General features: G+C 41.5%; 2 protein-coding genes and 1 non-coding gene across 3 annotated transcripts; all 3 read right to left on the reverse strand.

Moving 5' to 3' along the window:
* Nucleotides 1–18862: 18862 nt before the first annotated feature.
* Nucleotides 18863–21573, reverse strand: Tssk (Testis-specific serine/threonine kinase). Its single transcript, XM_046622627.1, has 3 exons — nucleotides 21490–21573; nucleotides 20060–20899; nucleotides 18863–19048 (listed from the first exon to the last, which is right to left on the reverse strand). Exons 1-3 carry the CDS (start codon nucleotides 21571–21573, stop codon nucleotides 18863–18865), a joined length of 1110 nt encoding a protein of 369 aa, XP_046478583.1.
* A 1811-nt stretch (nucleotides 21574–23384) lies between these two features.
* Nucleotides 23385–24870, reverse strand: RpS25 (ribosomal protein S25). Its single transcript, XM_046619873.2, has 3 exons — nucleotides 24727–24870; nucleotides 24052–24144; nucleotides 23385–23713 (listed from the first exon to the last, which is right to left on the reverse strand). The coding sequence occupies exons 1-3, from the start codon at nucleotides 24727–24729 to the stop codon at nucleotides 23450–23452; spliced, it is 360 nt and encodes a 119-aa protein (XP_046475829.1). The 5' UTR covers nucleotides 24730–24870; the 3' UTR covers nucleotides 23385–23449.
* LOC124218338 (small nucleolar RNA SNORD57) lies at nucleotides 23801–23871 on the reverse strand. Its single transcript, XR_006883039.1, has one exon. It is a non-coding gene; the product is annotated as a small nucleolar RNA SNORD57 (small nucleolar RNA).
* Nucleotides 24871–25275: the final 405 nt, after the last annotated feature.

A 25275-nucleotide genomic window follows, 5' to 3' on the forward strand; every position in this document is an offset into this window, starting at 1 on the left:
TCGAAAATTCAGGTTTTCGTTTTTTGGCTGTAACTTTCGATGCGTTGATCGCAGCGTATTGGGACTGCGCCCAATCGATTTCTCTCGCAAAATTACGTCGGAATAAAGCCACAATTAATTTATTCCAGCACTTTTGAAAATCGCGAAAATTTTCGCCAAAAATACAAAGGGGTTAACCTTCCTTTTTTTTTGACCAAAAAATTTTTGATCTCAGAATTGATTCGTATGACTCTTTCCCGACCGATTGGACCCCAAGGAACTCAAAAGACGCAGCAAAAGGAGCGTGGGATCAACGGGAGAGAAGATACGAGGAAAAAAGCACCTGCTGAAAAATGTCGAAAATTCAGGTTTTCGTTTTTTTGCTGTAACTTTCGATGCGTCGATCGCAGCGTATTGGGACTGCGCCCAATCGATTTCTCACGCAAAATTACGTCGGAATAGTGCCACAATTAATCAATTCCAGCACTTTTGAGAATCGCGAAAATTTTCGCCAAAAATACAAAGGGGTTAACCTTCCTTTTTTTTTGACCAAAAAATTTTTCGTCTCAGAATTGATTCGTATGACTTTTACCCGACCAATTGGACCCCAAGGAACTCAGAAAACGCAGCAAAAGGAGCGTGAGATCAACGGGAGAGAAGATACGAGGAAAAAAGCACCTGCTGAAAAATGTCGAAAATTCAGGTTTTCGTTTTTTGGCTGTAACTTTCGACGCGTTGATCGCAGCGTATTGGGACTGCGCCCAATCGATTTCTCACGCAAAATTACGTCGGAATAGTGCCACAATTAATTTATTTCAGCACTTTTGAAAATCGCGAAAATTTTCGCCAAAAATACAAAGGGGTTAACCTTCCTTTTTTTTTGACCAAAAAATTTTCCGTCTCAGAATTGATTCGTATGACTTTTACCCGACCAATTGGACCCCAAGGAACTCAGAAAACGCAGCAAAAGGAGCGTGGGATCAACGGGAGAGAAGATACAAGGAAAAAAGCACCTGCTGAAAAATGTCGAAAATTCAGGTTTTCGTTTTTCGGCTGTACCTTTCAATGCGTTGATCGCAGGGTATTGGGACTGCGCCCAATCGATTTCTCTCGCAAAATTACGTCGAAATAGTGCTACAATTAATTTATTCCAGCACTTTTAGAAATCGCGTAAATTTTCGCTAAAAATACAAAGGGGTTAGCCTTCCTTTTTTTTGACCAAAAAATTTGTCGTCTCAGAATTGATTCGTATGACTCTTTCCCGACCAATTGGACCCCAAGGAACTCAGAAAACGCAGCAAAAGGAGCGTGAGATCAACGGGAGAGAAGATACGAGGAAAAAAGCACCTGCTGAAAAATGTCGAAAATTCAGGTTTTCGTTTTTTGGCTGTAACTTTTGACGCGTTGATCGCAGCGTATTGTGACTGCGCCCAATCGATTTCTCTCGCGAAATTACGTCGGAATAGTGCCACAATCAATTTATTCCAGCACTTTTAGAAATCGCGTAAATTTTCGCCAAAAATACAAAGGGGTTAGCCTTCCTTTTTTTTTGACCAAAAAATTTTTCGTCTCAGAATTGATTCGTATGACTTTTACCCGACCAATTGGACCCCAAGGAACTCAGAAAACGCAGCAAAAGGAGCGTGAGATCAACGGGAGAGAAGATACGAGGAAAAAAGCACCTGCTGAAAAATGTCGAAAATTCAGGTTTTCGTTTTTTGGCTGTAACTTTTGACGCGTTGATCGCAGCGTATTGGGACTGCGCCCAATCGATTTCTCTCGCAAAATTACGTCGGAATAGTGCCACAATCATTTTATTCCAGCACTTTTAGAAATCGCGTAAATTTTCGCTAAAAATACAAAGGGGTTAGCCTTCCTTTTTTTTTGACCAAAAAATTTGTCGTCTCAGAATTGATTCGTATGACTTTTACCCGACCAATTGGACTTCAAGGAACTCAGAAAACGCAGCAAAAGGAGCGTGGGATCAACGGGAGAGAAGATACGAGGAAAAAAGCACCTGCTGAAAAATGTCGAAAATTCAGGTTTTCGTTTTTTGGCTGTAACTTTCGATGCGTTGATCGCAGCGTATTGGGACTGCGCCCAATCGATTTCTCACGCAAAATTACGTCGGAATAGTGCCACCATTAATTTATTCCAGCACTTTTGAAAATCGCGAAAATTTTCGCCAAAAATACAAAGGGGTTAACCTTCCTTTTTTTTTGACCAAAAAATTTTTCGTCTCAGAATTGATTCGTATGACTTTTACCCGACCAATTGGACCCCAAGGAACTCAGAAAACGCAGCAAAAGGAGCGTGGGATCAACGGGAGAGAAAATACGAGAAAAAAAGCACCTGCTGAAAAATGTCGAAAATTCAGGTTTTCGTTTTTTGGCTGTAACTTTCGATGCGTTGATCGCAGCGTATTGGGACTGCGCCCAATCGATTTCTCTCGCAAAATTACGTCGGAACAGTGCCACAATTAATTTATTCCAGCACTTTTGAAAATCGCGAAAATTTTCGCCAAAAATACAAAGGGGTTAACCTTCCTTTTTTTTTGACCAAAAAATTTTTCGTCTCAGAATTGATTCGTATGACTTTTACCCGACCAATTGGACCCCAAGGAACTCAGAAAACGCAGCAAAAGGAGCGTGGGATCAACGGGAGAGAAGATACGAGGAAAAAAGCACCTGCTGAAAAATGTCGAAAATTCAGGTTTTCGTTTTTTGGCTGTAACTTTCGACGCGTTGATCGCAGCGTATTGGGACTGCGCCCAATCGATTTCTCTCGCAAGATTACGTCGGAATAGCGCCACAATTAATTTATTCCAGCACTTTTAGAAATCGCGTAAATTTTCGCCAAAAATACAAAGGGGTTAGCCTTCCTTTTTTTTTGACCAAAAAATTTGTCGTCTCAGAATTGATTCGTATGACTCTTTCCCGACCAATCGGACTTCTAGGAACTTAGAAAACGCAGCAAAAGGAGCGTGGGATCAACGGGAGAGAAGATACGAGGAAAAAAGCACCTGCTGAAAAATGTCGAAAATTCGGGTTTTCGTTTTTTGGCTGTTACTTTCGATGCGTTGATCGCAGCGTATTGGGACTGCGCCCAATCGATTTCTCTCGCAAAATTACGTCGGAATAGTGCCACAATTAATTAATTCCAGCACTTTTGAAAATCGCGAAAATTTTCGCCAAAAATACAAAGGGGTTAACCTTCCTTTTTTTTGACCAAAAAATTTTTAGTCTCAGAATTGATTCGTATGACTTCTACCCGACCAATTGGACCCCAAGGAACTCAGAAAACGCAGCAAAAGGAGCGTGGGATCAACGAAAGAGAAGATACGAGGAAAAAAGCACCTGCTGAAAAATGTCGAAAATTCGGGTTTTCGTTTTTTGGCTGTTACTTTCGATGCGTTGATCGCAGCGTATTGGGACTGCGCCCAATCGATTTCTCTCGCAAAATTACGTCGGAATAGTGCCACAATTAATTAATTCCAGCACTTTTGAAAATCGCGAAAATTTTCGCCAAAAATACAAAGGGGTTAACCTTCCTTTTTTTTTGACCAAAAAATTATTCGTCTCAGAATTGATTCGTATGACTTTTACCCGACCAATTCGACCCCAAGGAACTCAGAAAACGCAGCAAAAGGAGCGTGGGATCAACGGGAGAGAAGATACGAGGAAAAAAGCACCTGCTGAAAAATGTCGAAAATTCAGGTTTTCGTTTTTTAACTGTAACTTTCGATGCGTTGATCGCAGCGTATCGGGACTGCGCCCAATCGATTTCTCACGCAAAATTACGTCGGAATAGTGCCACAATTAATTAATTCTAGCACTTTTGAAAATCGCGAAAATTTTCGCCAAAAATACAAAGGGGTTAACCTTCCTTTTTTTTTGACCAAAAAATTTTTCGTCTCAGAATTGATTCGTATGACTTCTACCCGACCAATTGGACCCCAAGGAACTCAGAAAACGCAGCAAAAGGAGCGTGGGATCAACGGGAGAGAAGATACGAGGAAAAAAGCACCTGCTGAAAAATGTCGAAAATTCAGGTTTTCGTTTTTTGGCTGTAACTTTCGATGCGTTGATCGCAGCGTATTGGGACTGCGCCTAATCGATTTCTCTCGCAAAATTACGTCGGAATAGTGCCACAATTAATTTATTCCAGCACTTTTGAAAATCGCGAAAATTTTCGCCAAAAATACAAAGTTAACCTTCCTTTTTTTTTGACCAAAAAATTTTTCGTCTCAGAATTGAGTCGTATGACTCTTTCCCGACCAATTGGACCCCGAAGAACTCAGAAAACGCAGCTAAAGGAGCGTGGGATCAACGGGAGAGAAGATACGAGGAAAAAAGCACCTGCTAAAAAATGTCGAAAATTCAGGTTTTCGTTTTTTGGCTGTAACTTTCGATGCGTTGATCGCAGCGTATTGGGACTGCGCCCAATCGATTTCTCACGCAAAATTACGTCGGAATAGTGCCACCATTAATTTATTCCAGCACTTTTGAAAATCGCGAGAATTTTCGCCAAAAATACAAAGGGGTTAACCTTCCTTTTTTTTTGACCAAAAAATTTTTCGTCTCAGAATTGATTCGTATGACTTTTACCCGACCAATTAGACCCCAAGGAACTCAGAAAACGCAGCAAAAGGAGCGTGGGATCAACGGGAGAGAAAATACGAGAAAAAAAGCACCTGCTGAAAAATGTCGAAAATTCAGGTTTTCGTTTTTTGGCTGTAACTTTCGATGCGTTGATCGCAGCGTATTGGGACTGCGCCCAATCGATTTCTCTCGCAAAATTACGTCGGAACAGTGCCACAATTAATTTATTCCAGCACTTTTGAAAATCGCGAAAATTTTCGCCAAAAATACAAAGGGGTTAACCTTCCTTTTTTTTTGACCAAAAAATTTTTCGTCTCAGAATTGATTCGTATGACTTTTACCCGACCAATTGGACCCCAAGGAACTCAGAAAACGCAGCAAAAGGAGCGTGGGATCAACGGGAGAGAAGATACGAGGAAAAATTCACCTGCTGAAAAATGTCGAAAATTCAGGTTTCCGTTTTTTGGCTGTAACTTTCGATGCGTTGATCGCAGCGTATTGGGACTGCGCCCAATCGATTTCTCTCGCAAAATTACGTCGGAATAGTGCCACAATTAATTTACTCCAGCACTTTTGAAAATCGCGAAAATTTTCGCCAAAAATACAAAGGGGTTAGCCTTCCTTTTTTTTTGACCAAAAAATTTGTCGTCTCAGAATTGATTCGTATGACTTTTACCCGACCAATTGGACTTCAAGGAACTCAGAAAACGCAGCAAAAGGAGCGTGGGATCAACGGAAGAGAAGATACGAGGAAAAAAGCACCTGCTGAAAAATGTCGAAAATTCGGGTTTTCGTTTTTTGGCTGTAACTTTCGATGCGTTGATCGCAGCGTATTGGGACTGCGCCCAATCGATTTCTCTCGCAAAATTACGTCGGAATAGTGCCACAATTAATTTACTCCAGCACTTTTGAAAATCGCGAAAATTTTCGCCAAAAATACAAAGGGGTTAACTTTCCTTTTTTTTTGACCAAAAAATTTTTCGTCTCAGAATTGATTCGTATGACTTTTACCCGACCTATTGGACCCCAAGGAACTCAGAAAACGCAGCAAAAGGAGCGTGGGATCAACGGGAGAGAAGATACGAGGAAAAAAGCACCTGCTGAAAAATGTCGAAAATTCAGGTTTTCGTTTTTTGGCTGTAACTTTTGATGCGTTGATCGCAGCGTATTGGGACTGCGCTCAATCGATTTCTCACGCAAAATTACGTCGGAATAGTGCCACAATTAATTAATTCTAGCACTTTTGAAAATCGCGAAAATTTTCGCCAAAAATACAAAGGGGTTAACCTTCCTTTTTTTTGACCAAAAAATTTTTAGTCTCAGAATTGATTCGTATGACTTCTACCCGACCAATTGGACCCCAAGGAACTCAGAAAACGCAGCAAAAGGAGCGTGGGATCAACGGAAGAGAAGATACGAGGAAAAAAGCACCTGCTGAAAAATGTCGAAAATTCAGGTTTTCGTTTTTTGGCTGTTACTTTCGATGCGTTGATCGCAGCGTATTGGGACTGCGCCCAATCGATTTCTCTCGCAAAATTACGTCGGAATAGTGCCACAATTAATTAATTCCAGCACTTTTGAAAATCGCGAAAATTTTCGCCAAAAATACAAAGGGGTTAACCTTCCTTTTTTTTTGACCAAAAAATTATTCGTCTCAGAATTGATTCGTATGACTTTTACCCGACCAATTCGACCCCAAGGAACTCAGAAAACGCAGCAAAAGGAGCGTGGGATCAACGGGAGAGAAGATACGAGGAAAAAAGCACCTGCTGAAAAATGTCGAAAATTCAGGTTTTCGTTTTTTAACTGTAACTTTCGATGCGTTGATCGCAGCGTATCGGGACTGCGCCCAATCGATTTCTCACGCAAAATTACGTCGGAATAGTGCCACAATTAATTAATTCTAGCACTTTTGAAAATCGCGAAAATTTTCGCCAAAAATACAAAGGGGTTAACCTTCCTTTTTTTTTGACCAAAAAATTTTTCGTCTCAGAATTGATTCGTATGACTTCTACCCGACCAATTGGACCCCAAGGAACTCAGAAAACGCAGCAAAAGGAGCGTGGGATCAACGGGAGAGAAGATACGAGGAAAAAAGCACCTGCTGAAAAATGTCGAAAATTCAGGTTTTCGTTTTTTGGCTGTAACTTTCGATGCGTTGATCGCAGCGTATTGGGACTGCGCCTAATCGATTTCTCTCGCAAAATTACGTCGGAATAGTGCCACAATTAATTTATTCCAGCACTTTTGAAAATCGCGAAAATTTTCGCCAAAAATACAAAGTTAACCTTCCTTTTTTTTTGACCAAAAAATTTTTCGTCTCAGAATTGAGTCGTATGACTCTTTCCCGACCAATTGGACCCCGAAGAACTCAGAAAACGCAGCTAAAGAAGCGTGGGATCAACGGGAGAGAAGATACGAGGAAAAAAGCACCTGCTGAAAAATGTCGAAAATTCAGGTTTTCGTTTTTTGGCTGTAACTTTCGATGCGTTGATCGCAGCGTATTGGGACTGCGCCCAATCGATTTCTCACGCAAAATTACGTCGGAATAGTGCCACCATTAATTTATTCCAGCACTTTTGAAAATCGCGAGAATTTTCGCCAAAAATACAAAGGGGTTAACCTTCCTTTTTTTTTGACCAAAAAATTTTTCGTCTCAGAATTGATTCGTATGACTTTTACCCGACCAATTAGACCCCAAGGAACTCAGAAAACGCAGCAAAAGGAGCGTGGGATCAACGGGAGAGAAAATACGAGAAAAAAAGCACCTGCTGAAAAATGTCGAAAATTCAGGTTTTCGTTTTTTGGCTGTAACTTTCGATGCGTTGATCGCAGCGTATTGGGACTGCGCCCAATCGATTTCTCTCGCAAAATTACGTCGGAACAGTGCCACAATTAATTTATTCCAGCACTTTTGAAAATCGCGAAAATTTTCGCCAAAAATACAAAGGGGTTAACCTTCCTTTTTTTTTGACCAAAAAATTTTTCGTCTCAGAATTGATTCGTATGACTTTTACCCGACCAATTGGACCCCAAGGAACTCAGAAAACGCAGCAAAAGGAGCGTGGGATCAACGGGAGAGAAGATACGAGGAAAAATTCACCTGCTGAAAAATGTCGAAAATTCAGGTTTCCGTTTTTTGGCTGTAACTTTCGATGCGTTGATCGCAGCGTATTGGGACTGCGCCCAATCGATTTCTCTCGCAAAATTACGTCGGAATAGTGCCACAATTAATTTACTCCAGCACTTTTGAAAATCGCGAAAATTTTCGCCAAAAATACAAAGGGGTTAGCCTTCCTTTTTTTTTGACCAAAAAATTTGTCGTCTCAGAATTGATTCGTATGACTTTTACCCGACCAATTGGACTTCAAGGAACTCAGAAAACGCAGCAAAAGGAGCGTGGGATCAACGGAAGAGAAGATACGAGGAAAAAAGCACCTGCTGAAAAATGTCGAAAATTCGGGTTTTCGTTTTTTGGCTGTAACTTTCGATGCGTTGATCGCAGCGTATTGGGACTGCGCCCAATCGATTTCTCTCGCAAAATTACGTCGGAATAGTGCCACAATTAATTTACTCCAGCACTTTTGAAAATCGCGAAAATTTTCGCCAAAAATACAAAGGGGTTAACTTTCCTTTTTTTTTGACCAAAAAATTTTTCGTCTCAGAATTGATTCGTATGACTTTTACCCGACCTATTGGACCCCAAGGAACTCAGAAAACGCAGCAAAAGGAGCGTGGGATCAACGGGAGAGAAGATACGAGGAAAAAAGCACCTGCTGAAAAATGTCGAAAATTCGGGTTTTCGTTTTTTGGCTGTAACTTTCGATGCGTTGATCGCAGCGTATTGGGACTGCGCCCAATCAATTTCTCACGCAAAATTACGTCGGAATAGTGCCACCAATAATTTATCCCAGCACTTTTGAAAATCGCGAAAATTTTCGCCAAAAATACAAAGGGGTTAACCTTCCTTTTTTTTTGACCAAAAAATTTTTCGTCTCAGAATTGATTCGTATGACTTTCACCCGACCAATTGGACCCCAAGGAACTCAGAAAACGCAGCAAAAGGAGCGTGGGATCAACGGGAGAGAAGATACGAGGAAAAAAGCACCTGCTGAAAAATGTCGAAAATTCAGGTTTTCGTTTTTTGGCTGTAACTTTCGATGCGTTGATCGCAGCGTATTGGGACTGCGCCCAATCGATTTCTCTCGCAAAATTACGTCGGAATAGTGCCACAATTAATTTACTCCAGCACTTTTGAAAATCGCGAAAATTTTCGCCAAAAATACAAAGGGGTTAGCCTTCCTTTTTTTTTGACCAAAAAATTTGTCGTCTCAGAATTGATTCGTATGACTTTTACCCGACCAATTGGACTTCAAGGAACTCAGAAAACGCAGCAAAAGGAGCGTGGGATCAACGGAAGAGAAGATACGAGGAAAAAAGCACCTGCTGAAAAATGTCGAAAATTCGGGTTTTCGTTTTTTGGCTGTAACTTTCGATGCGTTGATCGCAGCGTATTGGGACTGCGCCCAATCGATTTCTCTCGCAAAATTACGTCGGAATAGTGCCACAATTAATTTACTCCAGCACTTTTGAAAATCGCGAAAATTTTCGCCAAAAATACAAAGGGGTTAACCTTCCTTTTTTTTTGACCAAAAAATTTTTCGTCTCAGAATTGAGTCGTATGACTCTTTTCCGACCAATTGGACCCCGAAGAACTCAGAAAACGCAGCAAAAGGAGCGTGGGATCAACGGGAGAGAAGATACGAGGAAAAAAGCACCTGCTGAAAAATGTCGAAAATTCAGGTTTTCGTTTTTTGGCTGTAACTTTCGATGCGTTGATCGCAGCGTATTGAGACTGCGCCCAATCGATTTCTCACGCAAAATTACGTCGGAATAGTGCCACAATTAATGTATTCCAGCACTTTTGAAAATCGCGAAAATTTTCGCCAAAAATACAAAGGGGTTAACCTTCCTTTTTTTTTGACCAAAAAATTTTTCGTCTCAGAATTGAGTCGTATGACTCTTTTCCGACCAATTGGACCCCGAAGAACTCAGAAAACGCAGCAAAAGGAGCGTGGGATCAACGGGAGAGAAGATACGAGGAAAAAAGCACCTGCTGAAAAATGTCGAAAATTCAGGTTTTCGTTTTTTGGCTGTAACTTTCGATGCGTTGATCGCAGCGTATTGAGACTGCGCCCAATCGATTTCTCACGCAAAATTACGTCGGAATAGTGCCACAATTAATTAATTCTAGCACTTTTGAAAATCGCGAAAATTTTCGCCAAAAATACAAAGGGGTTAACCTTCCTTTTTTTTTGACCAAAAAATTTCTCGTCTTAGAATGGATTCGTATGACTTTTACCCGACCAATTGGACCCCAAGGAACTCAGAAAACGCAGCAAAAGGAGCGTGGGATCAACGGGAGAGAAAATACGAGGAAAAAAGAACCTGCTGAAAAATTTTGAAAATTCAGGTTTTCGTTTTTTGGCTGTTACTTTTGATGCGTTGATCGCAGCGTATTGGGACTGCGCCCAATCGATTTCTCTCGCAAAATTACGTCGGAATAGTGCCACAATTAATCTATTCCAGCACTTTTGAAAATCGCCAAAATTTTCGCCAAAAATACAAAGGGGTTAACCTTCCTTTTTTATGACCAAAAAATTTTTCGTCTCAGAATCGATTCGTATGACTCTTTCCCAACCAATTGGACCCCAAGGAACTCAGACAACGCAGCAAAAGGAGCGTGGGATCAACGGGAGAGAAAATACGAGGAAAAAAGCACCTGCTGAAAAATTTTGAAAATTCAGGTTTTCGTTTTTTGGCTGTAACTTTTGATGTGTTGATCGCAGCGTATTGGGACTGCGCCCAATCGATTTCTCTCGCAAAATTACTTTGGAATAGTGCCACAATTAATTTATTCCAGCACTTTTGAAAATCGCGAAAATTTTCGCCAAAAATACAAAGGGGTTAACCTTCCTTTTTTTTTGACCAAAAAATTTTTCGTCTCAGAATTGAGTCGTATGACTTTCCCGACCAATTGGACCCCGAAGAACTCAGAAAACGCAGCAAAAGGAGCGTGGGATCAACGGGAGAGAAGATACGAGGAAAAAAGCACCTGCTGAAAAATGTCGAAAATTCAGGTTTTCGTTTTTTGGCTGTAACTTTTGATGCGTTGATCGCAGCGTATTGGGACTGCGCCCAATCGATTTCTCTCGCAAAATTACGTCGGAATAGTGCCACAATTCATTTATTCCAGCACTTTTGAAAATCGCGAAAATTTTCGCCAAAAATACAAAGGGGTTAGCCTTCCTTTTTTTTTGACCAAAAAATTTTTCGTCTCAGAATCGATTCGTATGACTCTTTCCCGACCAATCGGACTTCTAGGAACTTAGAAAACGCAGCAAAAGGAGCGTGGGATCAACGGGAGAGAAGATACGAGGAAAAAAGCACCTGCTGAAAAATGTCGAAAATTCAGGTTTTCGTTTTCTGGCTGTAACTTTTGATGCGTTGATCGCAGCGTATTGGGACTGCGCTCAATCGATTTCTTTCGCAAAATTACGTCGGAATAGTGCCACAATTAATCAATTCCAGCACTTTTGAGAATCGCGAAAATTTTCGCCAAAAATACAAAGGGGTTAACCTTCCTTTTTTTTTGACCAAAAAATTTTTCGTCTCAGACTTGAGTCGTATGACTCTTTTCCGACCAATTGGACCCCAAGGAACTCAGAAAACGCAGCAAAAGGAGCGTGGGATCAACGGGAGAGAAGATACGAGGAAGAAAGCACCTGCTGAAAAATGTCGAAAATTCAGGTTTTCGTTTTTTGGCTGTAACTTTCGATGCGTTGATCGCAGCGTATCGGGACTGCGCCCAATCGATTTCTCACGCAAAATTACGTCGGAATAGTGCCACAATTAATTAATTCTAGCACTTTTGAAAATCGCGAAAATTTTCGCCAAAAATACAAAGGGGTTAACCTTCCTTTTTTTTTGACCAAAAAATTTTTCGTCTCAGAATTGATTCGTATGACTTCTACCCGACCAATTGGACCCCAAGGAACTCAGAAAACGCAGCAAAAGGAGCGTGGGATCAACGGAAGAGAAGATACGAGGAAAAAAGCACCTGCTGAAAAATGTCGAAAATTCAGGTTTTCGTTTTTTGGCTGTAACTTTCGATGCGTTGATCGCAGCGTATTGGGACTGCGCCTAATCGATTTCTCTCGCAAAATTACGTCGGAATAGTGCCACAATTAATTTATTCCAGCACTTTTGAAAATCGCGAAAATTTTCGCCAAAAATACAAAGTTAACCTTCCTTTTTTTTTGACCAAAAAATTTTTCGTCTCAGAATTGAGTCGTATGACTCTTTCCCGACCAATTGGACCCCGAAGAACTCAGAAAACGCAGCAAAAGGAGCGTGGGATCAACGGGAGAGAAGATACGAGGAAAAAAGCACCTGCTGAAAAATGTCGAAAATTCAGGTTTTCGTTTTTTGGCTGTAACTTTCGATGCGTTGATCGCAGCGTATTGGGACTGCGCCCAATCGATTTCTCACGCAAAATTACGTCGGAATAGTGCCACCATTAATTTATTCCAGCACTTTTGAAAATCGCGAAAATTTTCGCCAAAAATACAAAGGGGTTAACCTTCCTTTTTTTTTGACCAAAAAATTTTTCGTCTCAGAATTGATTCGTATGACTTTTACCCGACCAATTGGACCCCAAGGAACTCAGAAAACGCAGCAAAAGGAGCGTGGGATCAACGGGAGAGAAAATACGAGAAAAAAAGCACCTGCTGAAAAATGTCGAAAATTCAGGTTTTCGTTTTTTGGCTGTAACTTTCGATGCGTTGATCGCAGCGTATTGGGACTGCGCCCAATCGATTTCTCTCGCAAAATTACGTCGGAACAGTGCCACAATTAATTTATTCCAGCACTTTTGAAAATCGCGAAAATTTTCGCCAAAAATACAAAGGGGTTAACCTTCCTTTTTTTTTGACCAAAAAATTTTTCGTCTCAGAATTGATTCGTATGACTTTTACCCGACCAATTGGACCCCAAGGAACTCAGAAAACGCAGCAAAAGGAGCGTGGGATCAACGGGAGAGAAGATACGAGGAAAAAAGCACCTGCTGAAAAATGTCGAAAATTCAGGTTTTCGTTTTTTGGCTGTAACTTTCGACGCGTTGATCGCAGCGTATTGGGACTGCGCCCAATCGATTTCTCTCGCAAGATTACGTCGGAATAGCGCCACAATTAATTTATTCCAGCACTTTTAGAAATCGCGTAAATTTTCGCCAAAAATACAAAGGGGTTAGCCTTCCTTTTTTTTTGACCAAAAAATTTGTCGTCTCAGAATTGATTCGTATGACTCTTTCCCGACCAATCGGACTTCTAGGAACTTAGAAAACGCAGCAAAAGGAGCGTGGGATCAACGGGAGAGAAGATACGAGGAAAAAAGCACCTGCTGAAAAATGTCGAAAATTCAGGTTTTCGTTTTTTGGCTGTAACTTTTGATGCGTTGATCGCAGCGTATTGGGACTGCGCTCAACCGATTTCTTTCGCAAAATTACGTCGGAATAGTGCCACAATTAATCAATTCCAGCACTTTTGAGAATCGCGAAAATTTTCGCCAAAAATACAAAGGGGTTAACCTTCCTTTTTTTTTGACCAAAAAATTTTTCGTCTCAGACTTGAGTCGTATGACTCTTTTCCGACCAATTGGACCCCAAGGAACTCAGAAAACGCAGCAAAAGGAGCGTGGGATCAACGGGAGAGAAGATACGAGGAAGAAAGCACCTGCTGAAAAATGTCGAAAATTCAGGTTTTCGTTTTTTGGCTGTAACTTTCGATGCGTTGATCGCAGCGTATCGGGACTGCGCCCAATCGATTTCTCACGCAAAATTACGTCGGAATAGTGCCACAATTAATTAATTCTAGCACTTTTGAAAATCGCGAAAATTTTCGCCAAAAATACAAAGGGGTTAACCTTCCTTTTTTTTTGACCAAAAAATTTTTCGTCTCAGAATTGATTCGTATGACTTCTACCCGACCAATTGGACCCCAAGGAACTCAGAAAACGCAGCAAAAGGAGCGTGGGATCAACGGGAGAGAAGATACGAGGAAAAAAGCACCTGCTGAAAAATGTCGAAAATTCAGGTTTTCGTTTTTTGGCTGTAACTTTCGATGCGTTGATCGCAGCGTATTGGGACTGCGCCTAATCGATTTCTCTCGCAAAATTACGTCGGAATAGTGCCACAATTAATTTATTCCAGCACTTTTGAAAATCGCGAAAATTTTCGCCAAAAATACAAAGTTAACCTTCCTTTTTTTTTGACCAAAAAATTTTTCGTCTCAGAATTGAGTCGTATGACTCTTTCCCGACCAATTGGACCCCGAAGAACTCAGAAAACGCAGCTAAAGGAGCGTGGGATCAACGGGAGAGAAGATACGAGGAAAAAAGCACCTGCTGAAAAATGTCGAAAATTCAGGTTTTCGTTTTTTGGCTGTAACTTTCGATGCGTTGATCGCAGCGTATTGGGACTGCGCCCAATCGATTTCTCACGCAAAATTACGTCGGAATAGTGCCACCATTAATTTATTCCAGCACTTTTGAAAATCGCGAAAATTTTCGCCAAAAATACAAAGGGGTTCACCTTCCTTTTTTTTTGACCAAAAAATTTTTCGTCTCAGAATTGATTCGTATGACTTTTACCCGACCAATTAGACCCCAAGGAACTCAGAAAACGCAGCAAAAGGAGCGTGGGATCAACGGGAGAGAAAATACGAGAAAAAAAGCACCTGCTGAAAAATGTCGAAAATTCAGGTTTTCGTTTTTTGGCTGTAACTTTCGATGCGTTGATCGCAGCGTATTGGGACTGCGCCCAATCGATTTCTCTCGCAAAATTACGTAGGAACAGTGCCACAATTAATTTATTCCAGCACTTTTGAAAATCGCGAAAATTTTCGCCAAAAATACAAAGGGGTTAACCTTCCTTTTTTTTTGACCAAAAAATTTTTCGTCTCAGAATTGATTCGTATGACTTTTACCCGACCAATTGGACCCCAAGGAACTCAGAAAACGCAGCAAAAGGAGCGTGGGATCAACGGGAGAGAAGATACGAGGAAAAAAGCACCTGCTGAAAAATGTCGAAAATTCAGGTTTTCGTTTTTTGGCTGTAACTTTCGACGCGTTGATCGCAGCGTATTGGGACTGCGCCCAATCGATTTCTCTCGCAAGATTACGTCGGAATAGCGCCACAATTAATTTATTCCAGCACTTTTAGAAATCGCGTAAATTTTCGCCAAAAATACAAAGGGGTTAGCCTTCCTTTTTTTTCTGACCAAAAAATTTGTCGTCTCAGAATTGATTCGTATGACTCTTTCCCGACCAATTGGACCCCAAGGAACTCAGAAAACGCAGCAAAAGGAGCGTGCGATCAACGGGAGAGAAGATACGAGGAAAAAAGCACCTGCTGAAAAATGTCGAAAATTCAGGTTTTCGTTTTTTGGCTGCAACTTTCGACGCGTTGATCGCAGCGTATTGGGACTGCGCCCAATCGATTTCTCTCGCAAAATTACGTCGGAATAAAGCCACAATTAATTTATTCCAGCACTTTTGAAAATCGCGAAAATATTCGCCAAAAATACAAAGGGGTTAACCTTCCTTTTTTTTTGACCAAAAAATTTTTCGTCTCAGACTTGAGTCGTATGACTCTTTTCCGACCAATTGGACCCCAAGGAACTCAGAAAACGCAGCAAAAGGAGCGTGGGATCAACGGGAGAGAAGATACGAGGAAAAAAGCACCTGCTGAAAAATGTCGAAAATTCAGGTTTTCGTTTTTTGGCTGTTACTTTCGATGCGTTGATCGCAGCGTATTGGGACTGCGCCCAATCGATTTCTCTCGCAAAATTACGTCGAAATAGTGCCACAATTAATTTATTCCAGCACTTTTGAAAATCGCGAAAATTTTCGCCAAAAATACAAAGGGGTTAACCTTCCTTTTTTTTCGACCAAAAAATTTTTCGTCTCAGAATTGATTCGTATGACTTTTACCCGACCAATTGGACCCCAAGGAACTCAGAAAACGCAGCAAAAGGAGCGTGGGATCAACGGGAGAGAAGATACGAGGAAAAAAGCACCTGCTGAAAAATGTCGAAAATTCAGGTTTTCGTTTTTTGGCTGTAACTTTCGATGCGTTGATCGCAGCGTATCAGGACTGCGCCCAATCGATTTCTCACGCAAAATTACGTCGGAATAGTGCCACAATTAATTAATTCTAGCACTTTTGAAAATCGCGAAAATTTTCGCCAAAAATACAAAGGGGTTAACCTTCCTTTTTTTTTGACCAAAAAATTTTTCGTCTCAGAATTGATTCGTATGACTTCTACCCGACCAATTGGACCCCAAGGAACTCAGAAAACGCAGCAAAAGGATCGTGGGATCAACGGGAGAGAAGATACGAGGAAAAAAGCACCTGCTGAAAAATGTCGAAAATTCAGGTTTTCGTTTTTTGGCTGTAACTTTCGATGCGTTGATCGCAGCGTATTGGGACTGCGCCCAATCGATTTCTCACGCAAAATTACGTCGGAATAGTGCCACCATTAATTTATTCCAGCACTTTTGAAAATCGCGAAAATTTTCGCCAAAAATACAAAGGGGTTAACCTTCCTTTTTTTTTGACCAAAAAATTTTTCGTCTCAGAATTGATTCGTATGACTTTTACCCGACCAATTGGACCCCAAGGAACTCAGAAAACGCAGCAAAAGGAGCGTGGGATCAACGAGAGAGAAGATACGAGGAAAAAAGCACCTGCTGAAAAATGTCGAAAATTCAGGTTTTCGTTTTTTGGCTGTAACTTTCGATGCGTTGATCGCAGCGTATTGGGACTGCGCCCAATCGATTTCTCTCGCAAAATTACGTCGGAATAGCGCCACAATTGATTTATTCCAGCACTTCTGATGATCGCGGAAATTTTCGCCAAAAATACAGAGGGGTTAACCCTCCTTTTTTATGACCAAAAAATTTTTCGTCTCAGAATCGATTCGTATGACTCTTTCCCGACCAATTGGACCCCAAGGAACTCAGAAAACGCAGCAAAAGGAGCGTGGGATCAACGGGAGAGAAGATACGAGGAAGAAAGCACCTGCTGAAAAATGTCGAAAATTCAGGTTTTCGTTTTTTGGCTGTAACTTTCGATGCGTTGATCGCAGCGTATCGGGACTGCGCCCAATCGATTTCTCACGCAAAATTACGTCGGAATAGTGCCACAATTAATTAATTCTAGCACTTTTGAAAATCGCGAAAATTTTCGCCAAAAATACAAAGGGGTTAACCTTCCTTTTTTTTGACCAAAAAATTTTTCGTCTCAGAATTGATTCGTACGACTTCTACCCGACCAATTGGACCCCAAGGAACTCAGAAAACGCAGCAAAAGGAGCGTGGGATCAACGGGAGAGAAGATACGAGGAAAAAAGCACCTGCTGAAAAATGTCGAAAATTCAGGTTTTCGTTTTTTCGCTGTAACTTTCCATGCGTTGATCGCAGCGTATTGGGACTGCGCCCAATCGATTTCTCTCGCAAAATTACGTCGGAATAGTGCCACAATTAATTTAATACAGCACCTTCGAAAATCGCGTAAATTTTCGCCAAAAATGCAAAGGGGTTAGCCTTACTTTTTTGCCAAATTTTCGACCGGAAATTTTCCGTCTCAGATCCGATTCGTATGACCCTTTCCTGACTGATTGGACCCCCAGGAACTCAGAAAACACAGCGAAAGTGGCCTGGGATCAACAGCACAGAAGTTACGATCGAAAATGCACCTGCTGAAAAATGTCGAAAATTCAGGTTTTCGTGTTTTGGCTGTAACTTTCGATGCGTTGATCGCGGCGTATCGGGACTGCGCCCAATCGATTTCTCTCGCAAAATTACGTCGGAATAGTGCCACAATTAATTTATTCCAGCACTTTTGAAAATCGCGAAAATTTTCGCCAAAAATACAAAGGGGTTAACCTTCCTTTTTTTTTGACCAAAAAATTTCTCGTTTCAGAATTGATTCGTATGACTCTTTCCCGGTCAATTGGACTCCAAGGAACTCAGAAAACGCAGCAAAAGGAGCGTGGGATCAACGGGAGAGAAGATACGAGGACAAAAGCACCTGCTGTAAAATGTCGAAAATTCAGGTTTTCGTTTTTTGGCTGTAACTCCTGATCTGTTGCTCGCAGCGTATTGGGACTGCGCTCAATCGTTTTTTCCCGCGAAATTACTTCGGTATAGTACATCAAAGAATTTATTCCAGCACTTTTCAAAATCGCGAAAATTTTCGCCAAAAATGCAAAGGGGTTAGCTTTCTTTTCTCGTCAGCCCAAAGTCTTTAGTCTCAGAATTGATTCGTCAGACGTCTCTTAGACCAACTGGAATCTTGGGAATTGCACGAAACACTCCAAAAAGACCGTAGAACCGATACCTGAAAAATTACCATAGAAATGCGACGAAATTGTATGTTCTGCGTTTTCGCGTCCGATCTGTTGTTCACAATGTTCTCATATCGTGTGCAATCGTCTTTAGCAATGCTTTTTGACATTGCATGTTATTCTAGGTTCATCGAATCATTGAAAACACGTAATCGGTTGAGCTTCGTCATACCGATTTAGACCGGAAGAACCCATCAATTCAAATTCAGCGATCCTCAATCCAGCTCATCCGGAACCAGATAAAAGTCTTCGCACTTTTTCGCTGTTACATCTGATCGCAAGCTAATTGATTTATTGTAGTTCCTAAATGTGAAAATATAGCCAATGCCACAAAAACACGAATTATGCTGATGAATGGTGCGATTCTTTTCTTTCTCCGTTAACAGAATCTCAGTATCCCAATTATGAGCATTATATTTTTTTTTATTGTTCACCATAATGTAAATCAAAATAAATACACCGCAATAAAATTGAATCACGGTCAATACGATTTGCTCCAATTCACTGTGATCGAAATTCTCATTATAGGGTTATGGAATCAGTCAAAATCGAGTACCGACGTACGTTACTTGAGATATGCATAGTGTTCATTGGGTTGCTCTTAAATCTAATACAGATTCGAACAAATTGTCACAGACAGTTCTTAACAAGTTTATTTGGCATATAATAAATTGATCATAAAATTGTATAAGAATATAACAACATTGAAGTAAGTACGAGGGTTGGTAGTTTCAATTTCTACATGGTAAATTCATTGTCCGTTCGTAAAAACTTTTTTTTATTTTCTAATTTGTAGTAGCAATTCACACTTGTCACTTATTCAACGACAATTGGCGGCTGTCCAGCTGAATCTTTAGTCGTTGCATCCATAGACTTAGCACCGGTACTTTGGACGGCGTTTTCTTGATTCTTGAACATTGTTATCCCCGTTCTAGCCGCCGCTGGAGGACTTCCGGTCGGTGCTAATCCCGAACCACCCATGTTCACGCCTCCCCCGCTGACCTTTGGGCAAAAATACTGTCGTTAGCATGTACATATCGTAATCTATTTTTTCCGCATCCTAAGAGTTTGTGAAAAAAAGAATAAAATACTCAAGTTTTTCATGTTACAATAGTTTATTGATAAAAAATTGTTTCTCCCATTTTCTGCCAAGCCTCGACTTTGGAAAGAAATAGAAAAATAAATGAAGAAAAATTCACCTGATACAAGCTTTCTTTAATTTCATGCGCATTATCGGGTTACTTGGACGTTTTTAGCCTGACGAAGGCTGAAAACTGATCCCTTCACTTTAAATATCACGGATGCCCGACGACTTGAGGTTCCGTTTAATTTACTGTGATCGTCATACTTCTCAACCTTTAAAAATTTGTCGTTAGAATGTGACTCGATCAACGGACTTGGTTCTAATTCCCCCAGAGAAACCTGAACGGCTGTTTCCTGATCAACGGAGTAAGCAGCAATAGAATTTTGGGCAGACGGTGCCGAGGATAAATCAAGTTTTAAAGATAATTCAGCTTCCTTTTGAATCGAGTCGATCAATGACTGAAGTTTCTCAGGCACCGGATGCCGCCGGAATACTAATTCGCTTATAAGATCTGGAATGTATGCAAATTCCGTGTCAATATTTTGCGACTGTTTGATCCTGACCTCTTCAGATACCAGCGTTGTAAATTTTGGGAAATTTTCCGGCGGTTCGACAGCGATACGAAAACCGTATTCTTTTTCAGTCGACGGAAACGAGCGAGAACTGGAAGGCCCTGCGATAAACACGATCGACTTCCGGCCGCAAGTTAGATTTCGTTGGTCTTTCCGATCGGCAGATGAGGCAGACGAAGACTGAGCTCCGGAGCCGAAAATCCTCCCCCAATATCTGACAAAGCTCGTCACAGCGGACCCGATTTTCCGACCGATCTCTGAACGCGAGCGAGTGGATGCTGCGTCATTAGCGTCGATAGGTAAAAGGTCGCGATCGCGTTGCAAGGACCTCGGCTTAACTGGTTTTGTTCTATTCACCTGGGGGTGGATCGGGGGCGCAGAATGAACTAGCCTGCTGCCGAGAGATCCGGGCTTTTCTTTCCTCGTGCGAACCCATTCGTGACCGAGGACCCGGTCGAGGGTGAGTCTGAGGGTGATGTCGGGCTCGAGGATGTGACGGACGATGCTCTTGGCGAGGGCGGAGACGGTGTCGCGAACGCGTGAGCGGAAGACCCAGTTCCTGGACATCTGGTCCTTGAGGAGCTTCCGGAGGTTCGAATCGTCGAACGGCATCGAGGCGTTCAGCATTATGAAGAGGATTATCCCGAGGGACCAGACGTCGGCCAGTTTCGGGTTGTACGGCGTCCCCGAGACGACTTCCGGTGCCGCGTACGCCGCCGATCCGCAATACGTCTGGCTCAGCACCCGACGGCCATCGTTGTCGGCGCAGAACCTGGCGAACCCGAAATCCGCGAGCTTGACGTTGAACCGACGGGAGAGGAGGATATTCTCGCACTTGAGGTCCCGATGCGCGATGTTCTTCCCGTGGAGGTAGTGAAGCCCGGATGCCATCTGCCGGAACCACAACTTCGACTGCTGCTCCGGGACCACGCCGTTCCTCTTCACGAAGTCCAGGAGATCGCCGTTGTCCGCGTACCTCATGAAGATGAAGACCCGAGGACCGCGCTGCAGGATGCTGTGCACCTGGATTATGTGCGGGTTCTCGATCTTCGTCAGGATCTCCAACTCTCGCGGGAAGAACTTGTCCAGGAAATCACGGGGGGCCTTCTCCTTATCGAATATCTTGCACGCCAGCCGCATCTTCTTTGGACTCGTTCCGTCCACATAGTCGGCCAAATGGACCGTGGCGTACGATCCCTGTGAATCGGTCAATTCATCTTTATTCAGAGCATCGAATTTATCAAGCAAACATACTGAGTTTTGAAATAGCGGTGCAAGTAAGTGAAGACCCAGATAGCACAAAACTTGAAGTCGTCAAAAAAGACGTCTAAAGGATGTCTCATGCACCATTTTCTGACGTCTATGAGGTACCAAGGACATCTTTTAGGCATTAAGATATCTTTTCAAAAAATGGCGCATAAGACATCCTTTAGACGTCATTTTGACGATTTCAAGTTTTGCTAACTGGGGTGAATCAATCACTTTGTAACCATTGAATACTGCTACCCTGGTAAAACAGTGATTTGATATTTCGTAAGACTCGATACATTCTTGTTTTGAGAATTGTGCAGATAAGTTTTCACATAGATCTGTGTTCTACCGATAAACTGCAGCTATCGCGCGACAAGAATGAAGCAGAAATTCACACGAAAATTGTTGTACCAGTATCTCTATATTTTTCTCTACGGAACCTCAATTCATAGACTCTATTGAAACTTACATTTAATTCATAAAAAACTGTGGTGCAAATAATCATGAATTTTTTGGAAATAAAATGGTTTACTTACTTGTCCAATTTTTTTCCCGATTAGATAGCCTCGCTGTTCAAGCGCGTTCACCTCCGAATTTCGGGGGCTGAGTCGCGTGGCCATGCCAAAGGCTCTTCATTGGAGGTGCCCTGACTCCTTTGGAATGACAATGTACTTTATCAAGCCTCTTTGGACTGTCTGTTCGCATTTGTCGATCTTTTCTTTGTTACGATACAGTAAAGCGATCGTTTGAAGGGAAAGAAAAGCGCTTTAGACTACGTGAATGTACCTCTTTTTCGGTGCCCTTCTTTTTGGTGAACAAATTTTAGAATCCAGGTCATAGACCGAGGCGAAACACTTGCAATACGGAAATGGGGAGGCCTACCTGGCCTGTCATTGAAGATTGTGCTGGAGGCAGGTGCAGAGATCACTGGAAATTTGGCATTAAGTCCAACTTGTACCTGGAGGAAAATTTGGCACAGAAAAATGCTTGTCTCATTCAACCGTGGCCATAATAAAACAATAAACAATTGACCGGTGCCACGGCCTCCCCATCTGTCTATTTCTCACCTGGGGGTTTCGTTTATCACAGATAATATACGTATAATGCCGAAATGTAACGTAGGGAAAAAAATTAAACAACTTTCTCTGACGATTGCGGATTACTCATTACGTACGGTTTGGAGAGATCTAATTTCAACGAGAGAAGTACGGTTTGCATGAAATACGGATTTTTTTTTCACTCGAGATCATATGAATTACTGGTTAATTTACGACCGCGAAAATATCGCTCTCCGTTGCCTGTGTCAACCGTCAAACACTTTTCATATTTTCTTCAACTGTTGTTTGACAACCTTGTCATCAGGTACAGAGCGTTTCGCAATCTGATATTTGGCAACGTACAAGAAATGAAAGGAAATGATTGAAACGTTTTCGGTGTCGGAGGTCAGTAAATATGCGGTCTACTTCACTTTGTCATTTTACTTTATTTTGTTATTTTGTCAACGAGTAAATTTTGCTATTCCCGCCTTCTTTGTTGACACCCGTTGCCTTTTGACGCCAACCCGAGGGGTTTTTAATTTTTCTCCTTTGCTTCTGTGTATTGATAATCTCTGAGGATAGCCCTTCTTAAAGGACCGAAAAATCAACACACAGTTGACGGTTTATTTACTGACTTTCAACACCAAAAAAGTTTGAACAGTTATTGGATAAAGTCGTGAAATTCTATCTACAATAAAAGGAAATGTCATGAATTGCGCACAGACCTTCAACCAACAAATTTATCTCAGAACAACAATTTTGAGGAATATTAAAAACTGATACTTATTTCAAATATATACTCGTTTCCACACCACCGAAGGTGGTAATTCTACCTGATTAATTCAATATTCATTTAGCGTATTTTTTTAAACATGGTATCCCCTGGAAGTGTATTCCACGACAAAGAATTCGAATTTATCATACTTTGTTTTCGAATAATTTGACGCAGACAGTATTTATCTTACGGAGCCGTTCGTTTAACGATATTTGTTGTCATTTTCCTATATTTCGTAAACGAGAAACGATAATGATTTAATATTTGTATAACGTGGCGTGCAAATCTCGGCTGCGAGTGTCTCCCCACGCTTGCAAACATCGAATGATTTCGAACGAATTTGCGGTAGTCGCCCCTGTATGGCAAGTTGCTGTCAGATAGCGCGTCAGGCGTAAATTAAAAGGCTGCTTTGGCTTCTACACTTTTCGGTATCGCGCAACTGCTAGCGAAATAATTTTAATTAACTATTAAGAATAATTACCTGTACAATATGCCACAATTACTTTATTGTCAAGGTTATCCCTTGTATATTGAAATCGCAACTGTTGTTTATCTTTTATATTGGTGACGCTGAATTTCGCAAATATTTTCAAGATGTATAATATACTCAGGGTAAAAATTAATTTGGGTTTTTCCTTATTTATTATTAAACCAAATTATACATGGTAAGGTGGAAACAGCAGCTTATGCAGCTGGATCATCACCCTTTGTGGTTCGGGTGTAGATAAGTTGGGCGTGGTGTTGAACGACCTGCTTGATCAGTCCCTTCTGCTGAAGTTCGTTGAGCGCTCGCCTGGCCAGAGATCCACGGATCTTCAATCTTTCACTGACGATTGAGGGTGTGATCAGTTTGTACTGAGGCACTTCTTTCAGCAATTTTTCGTATGTTCCTTTGTCGAACAGGACCTGGTTGTTCAACTTGTCGCGAACTTTTCCCTTGGACCACTTCTGCAATTACGATAACACAAAAAAAAAGTTTACATAATTGTTACACAACACATCCTTGATTCAAAAATCTTGTGTTTCAAATTTTTCTCATCAGTCTCATTAAATCAGTATTTTCGCCTTCATAGAATATCAGGCAATTGGTATGATCGTCATTTGAGATAATTATCCTTGACAATGAACGATTTAAGAATTATTGTATACGAGAAGTTATTTCAGTTTGTATTGTGCAAAAAGATGTAGTAAAAATGTCTGCACTCCTTAGAATTTTAAACTGCAAATTTGTTTTGGCTTGCGCCATGTAACAACAAATAATGAAGAAAGTGAACAAAATTTCGAACCTTCTTTTTGGCTTTGCCACCGGATCCTCCCTCCTTCTTTTTCTGGGTCTTCTGGGGTTGCTTAGAAGACCCCTTCGTGTCCTTCTTAGGCGGCTGTAAAATGAAATATATAAAATTAAATAACATCCACCGTTAGAGCTTGACAGAGAGCGAAAGAATCCTTCAGCGTTAGGCAGTAGTTTGCCAACTGTACGTCAGACTCATTAAATCAGTTTCAACCACCACAGTGTTTGTCTAGCAGTGTAAAGTCTCGTCATTCGTGAAGTAATTGTAGTAGCTGAAAAATACAATTAAATCGCGTTGCTGACCGAATTCAGAGAGGTTAGGTTGTCGTGTTCTCTGTCAAAAGGCCAGCCGAAGCTTGGAGAGTGGTTAAATCATATTTTTCCAGCCTAATAAAAATCTCGTCACAAGATTCTCACACGCGACACGAAAAACTGAGGTTATTTAAAACGATTCAAAAGGCGTGCAGGTTTGTTGTGTACACCATGTGGCCGTGATAACGAGGCTCGAGGTTTGTGATTTATTGGCGAATATTTGCGCGAGTATTTCCAGTGCGGCTGATCGAATAGAGCGGGACTAAATGACAGAGGTTAAATTGGGGAATAATCGAAGCCCCTCGAGGCACTAGAACTGGTAAAATAGCGCGGAACAGCGTGCGAAATATCCACTCACCATGATGGCTGACGACTCGGAAAGAAAAGGGAAACCCGACTTCAGCCATTCTGGAAATCCGCCACCGCTGCGACCTCTGGATTCTCGCTCGTCGATTTCCGGCTTCCGTAGTCGTTTGATTTTCAGGAATAACGATGCGTCAACCCGACTGGTTTACAAGACGGTTTATTGAAACGAGGAACGAAGAAGAATGAAAGGCTTTTGTTTCAGATTTCCGATTTTCCTTTCGGTTATACCAGCTTTTTATCTATCATTAAAATTCCTTTTTGAAGGAAGTTCGATAGTATCGAGAGTTGCGAGTGCGAGCATTGCTCTGGATTATCGCGTGTCGCAGTCAGCTGAGTTGTCAGATTGACACATCGAGTTTTATACTTACACATAACATACATACCAATGCTCGCATGCGTGACCGGTTAAAAGCAATTCCAGTATACTCTGTCTCTCTTGCTCCGCGCCGTGATTGGGTGGGCTACATGGCTGCTCAGCCTATCACGGCGCAGAGCGAGAAGACTCAGCCAATCACAGCATAGCGCGAGAGAGACAGAGTAT

Source organism: Neodiprion pinetum, chromosome 4, assembly GCF_021155775.2.
Source record: "Neodiprion pinetum isolate iyNeoPine1 chromosome 4, iyNeoPine1.2, whole genome shotgun sequence".
Classification (NCBI taxonomy): domain Eukaryota; kingdom Metazoa; phylum Arthropoda; class Insecta; order Hymenoptera; family Diprionidae; genus Neodiprion; species Neodiprion pinetum.

Excerpts from the sequence above, each read along its gene's own strand:
- Tssk (XM_046622627.1), bottom strand. The coding sequence starts at position 21,573 with ATGGCCACGCGACTCAGCCCCCGAAATTCGGAGGTGAACGCGCTTGAA. Across the intron at positions 20,900-21,489 it reads TCGGGAAAAAAATTGGACAA|GGATCGTACGCCACGGTCCA; the intron begins GTAAGTAAACCA and ends ACCGATTCACAG. Across the intron at positions 19,049-20,059 it reads CGCCCCCGATCCACCCCCAG|GTCAGCGGGGGAGGCGTGAA; the intron begins GTGAATAGAACA and ends TTTTGCCCAAAG.
- RpS25 (XM_046619873.2), bottom strand. Across the intron at positions 23,714-24,051 it reads GTGGCAAAGCCAAAAAGAAG|AAGTGGTCCAAGGGAAAAGT; the intron begins GTTCGAAATTTT and ends TCGTAATTGCAG.